This window comes from Mastomys coucha, unplaced genomic scaffold (assembly GCF_008632895.1).
Source record: "Mastomys coucha isolate ucsf_1 unplaced genomic scaffold, UCSF_Mcou_1 pScaffold22, whole genome shotgun sequence".
Classification (NCBI taxonomy): domain Eukaryota; kingdom Metazoa; phylum Chordata; class Mammalia; order Rodentia; family Muridae; genus Mastomys; species Mastomys coucha.
The window spans coordinates 114,258,354-114,262,402 of record NW_022196905.1 but is presented as its reverse complement, the minus strand read 5'-3'; the positions used below and the strand labels follow the sequence as shown (position 1 = coordinate 114,262,402).

General features: G+C 47.6%; 1 protein-coding gene across 1 annotated transcript in view; it reads right to left on the bottom strand.

Annotated features, from left to right (window-relative positions):
- The window catches only part of LOC116104629 (2'-5'-oligoadenylate synthase 1A-like), a 10,678-nt gene that overhangs the window by 2,916 nt on the left and 3,713 nt on the right, over positions 1-4,049 (bottom strand). Inside the window, exons 3-4 of the mRNA XM_031391132.1 lie at positions 3,056-3,240; positions 1-210 (exon numbers count right to left, since the gene is read on the bottom strand). Coding sequence (XP_031246992.1) covers positions 1-210; positions 3,056-3,240 — 395 coding nt within the window. The remainder of the gene's footprint in view (positions 211-3,055; positions 3,241-4,049) is intronic.

Genomic DNA, 4,049 nt, shown 5'->3' with positions numbered 1-4,049 from the left:
CAGGTAGTCGGAGACCTCCTGGTGTTGAAAGTCATAATATGCTGTCCAGTAGATTCGAAGCTGCTTGTACTTGATGACTAGTTCCAAGACTGTCCCAAAGCCCTGGGCTGTGTTGAACTCAGTGAATCCATTCCCATGCTCCCAGGCATGGACTGTGAGCAGCTCCAGGGCATACTGTGGGGGCAGTGGCTTCCCCAGCTTCTCCTTACACTGAGAAGAGAAAAACAATGAGAAAATGTGGGGATCTTGGCTGTTTTGTGGGGCCACTACTTGGAAAATTCAGGCTTAATTCAGCTGCCACCTGATGGTTTCAGTACAGCTTTATTGTCGCAAAGACACACCCAATCATTTAGATTCAGTTTATGGCCCCTCCTGTGCCATAGTCAAGAGCCAATTAGTTCAGAGGGACCCTGTGTGCTCCACAAAGACAGCATTCACTAGCAGGCACAGGAGGAACCAAGACAAGATGAATGACAGCTAGGAGTGAGGATGGGGGCGGGGCATAAGGAGTGCTCACTATGGAAGTTTTCTCATGGTCTCTGAAGTAACTGGGAAGAGGCCAGGGAGATGGCTCAGGGGTAAAGTGCCTCCTTCCTTGTGCAGGGGTGAGAACTAGAGGTCAGATCCCCAGCATCTGCATGAGTGTCAGGCTCTTGGGGAAGCTGACTCATGATCCTAGTTCAAGGGGAAAGAGCTAGGGCTTCCAGGGGCTGTGTGACTGCCCAGAACTGCTGATCTAGCACACCGTGTGTGTCGTGTGTGAGACCCTGACTGATTATACAAGGTGGAGAGTGACTAGTTCAAGGGAAAAGAGATGGGGCTCCCTGGGCTGTGTGACTGCTCAGAACTGCTGATCCAGCACACTGAGTGTCATGTGTGAGACCCTGACTGACTATACAAGGTGGGGTGTGACTCAGAATCTGTCCTCACACTCTGCCCTCAAATGCTAATGGACATGCATGTACACACATATACAACATGTGCTCCCATAAATAGATATAAATACATACACACATGAAAACACTCAAGTTATAACAAGAAATCACACATTTAAAGACATAGCTTGACAAGTCAGGAAAATCAAAGTATAAAAGGAGACATGAAGGGTTTGCCAAAGATGGAAGAAAAGTCCAAAGATTCAGATGAAGCAGCAGTCATGAGACAGTGAATTACACACAGCTGAAGGGAGAGTTAGCTGATTGGAAAGTAGACTAGAGGAAATCACCTAGAACAACCATAGAAAGTCCTCCCTCCTCTCAGATCCCCCTCCCCACTCCTTGTCCATCCTACAGCATCACCTCCCCCCATCTCCACTCACCCCTGCTTCTCCCTCATCCCTTCCCCTCAGATTTCCTGACACCCACTTTTTCTTTTACATAGATTTTTTTTTCTCACTGCTTTTGCCAAGTTTTATTCTTTTTGTTAACATGACACAGAGAGTCATCTGGAGAAGATGGACCCACAAGTGAGGAAATGCCTATACCATTTTGCTCCTTGGGAGGATGGAGAAAGGATTGTGGAACTTTGGGTTGGAAAGCTGTGGAGGGCTGAGACCCTAACAGGCTGTTTGTGGGAACTTGGAAGACAGGAGTGCTGGGAGGCAGGCACAGGTCAGAGGCTGGAGTGAAATTTCAGAGGAAAGCAGGGACCCCATCTGCGCTGTTTGTGGGCTACGTTTGCATTAAGAATCAGTAATTTCTCATCGGCTGGGGCTGAAAATCAGCTTAGATTGAGAAAAACCTGTGCCCTGGGGGCCAAGCCCTCTGGAAAGAGTTTCCTCATGGCCAGGAAACAGTAGCTGTTGTCCAGGGTTCCCAAGGCTTCGTCTCCAGTTGGGAGTCACACCTGGAACTGCAGAGAGGTCTCCCAGGTGCTAAGGCTTTGGTACAATGAAAGTTGCAGGACTGAAGGGGCCTTGGAGAGCAGCTGAAGCCTGGCACTGAGGGAGGCCAGGAGACTTTGGTGGAGGTGCAGCTTCAATGGCAGTGGAGACCCCGAGATACTGGACTTGCCCTGAGCAGAAGATGACTGCCAGGAACAGAGAAATGTGAGAACAGAGCTGGCCTGAGCCTGAGACCAGCTGTGTGTGCTGTGGATGGCAGAGCCTGAGAAGCTCAGAGAACTGTGAGCCCCAGATGTCAGATGCTGAGCCTTTTGGGGTTTGGTTGTGTTTTGATCTGATTGAGAAAGTGACATGGTTCTTTCCTCTTGGAGTAATAAAGTATTTAACTTGAATTTTTTTAAATACTATATGAGCCCACGGTTGAGATACTAGTCTTTTCATGTGTTGGAGTTTCTTTAGGTTTGGTTTTTAATTTGGGGACTTTAAAGCTGCATTGTGTTTTAGGATGTGATACTGACATGAGATCTTAGGGACAGCAAGAAAGGAAAGGTTGTTTTAGTCGTGGTTTGTTTATGTGCCGTGTTGAAAAGGAAAATCGTGCTGTTTAATTTTTGTCTGTTAGCTTCCTCTGGAAGGAGTCAATCTTCATCATGAACATGCTTCCATCTGGGGCTGGAGAGATGGTTCAGTAGTTAAGAGAACTGACTGCTCTTCCGGAGGTCCTGAGTTCAATTCCCAGCAATCACATGGTGGCTCATGGCCATCTGTAATGGGATCTGAAGACCTCTTCTGTCTGGAGAGAGTAATGGTGTACTCATATACATAAATTTAAATAAATTTAAAAAAGAACATTTAAAAAAAAGAAAATTCTTCCGAGTGGCTTCAGGTAGTTGGTGGGGGCATGTTACTAATTATGAATTGATGCGGGTAGGAACAGACTGCTGTGGTGTGGGGTATGAATGGAATGTGGCCTTAGGCTGTATTGAAATGCCCACTAAGAGAGCCGTGGACAGAAAACAGTGAGCAGAACTCCTCCATGGTCTCTGCTTCTGTTATTCCTGTGACTTCCCTCAATGATGAAGTGTGCCTTAGATGTGGTCATGTGATAAAGCTATCAAGTCAGTAGAAACCAAACTAGAATATGCATTTTCTCTGGCCTGTGTCTACACTCTGTACAGATGAAGCCCACAATGGCTGGGCCAGATGCCTTACCAGTTGGTACCAGTGCTTGACCAGGCGTATTAGACTCTTCAGCTTGGTTGGGCGCTGCTTCAGGAAGTTCCGCTGGAGCTCTGTGAAGCAGGCAGAGAACTCGCCCTCCAGCCCCAGGGAGACACATTCCCTGATGAGGAGGGCATATATTTGGGGGTCAGGCCTGCTGTAGATGCTAACCTGTCCTGTAAAAGAGATTTCACTCATTTTAACATCTCAACCATTCTATGAGGTTCTTCAGTCTCTCCAGGTCCAGAATCACTGGCTTTCAGGTTCAGCCAACAGAGAGTTTTTCCAAAGCAGGCATCAGTCCACATATACCCACCTGCCCCACCACTCCTCAGGACTGCACACATGGTGGGCACTACAAACTACATTACTCACAGGCCTGGAGACAGTGGTGGCAGCACACTCTGGTCACACACAAGGGAGCTACACAGTCATTGGATAATGGCCAACCACATCTGGTTCAACATCTTCTGCAGGGTTCTTCTCAACTCTTGTGCACTCCTGCTTGTGTCAAAGTTTACTGTGAAGCAGTGTGCTGCATTTATATATCATGTCTCATGCTGACAGAGTCTCTGCCCTGTTTTGTGTACACACTGCCTCCACTAAGGTGTCTCACCAGATACTGGGTTTTCACCACATGATTTTCTGTATTGTGTGACTTCATATCACCTGGTTTTTGTTGTCCAGGTCCTGACAGGAACAAGATATGGCAGTGTTCATGTGTGTGTGTGTGTGTGTGTGTATGTGTGTGTGTGTGTGTGTGTGTGTGTGTGTGTGTGTTTGTGTGTCCTGTTCCCTTGTACAGTGGATGGACAGTAGATGTGTGTGTAACTGTGCAGGCACATTTCAGTAGTCTAGGCAGGCAGCAGGCTGTGCCTTAAGTGTGTGCATGTGTGTGCTACACAGCAGGCCACACCATCAGACTGTGATGCTGGCACAGGGCAATGTCACTCACTGATGGAGCTTGAGACATGGCCTGTCACTC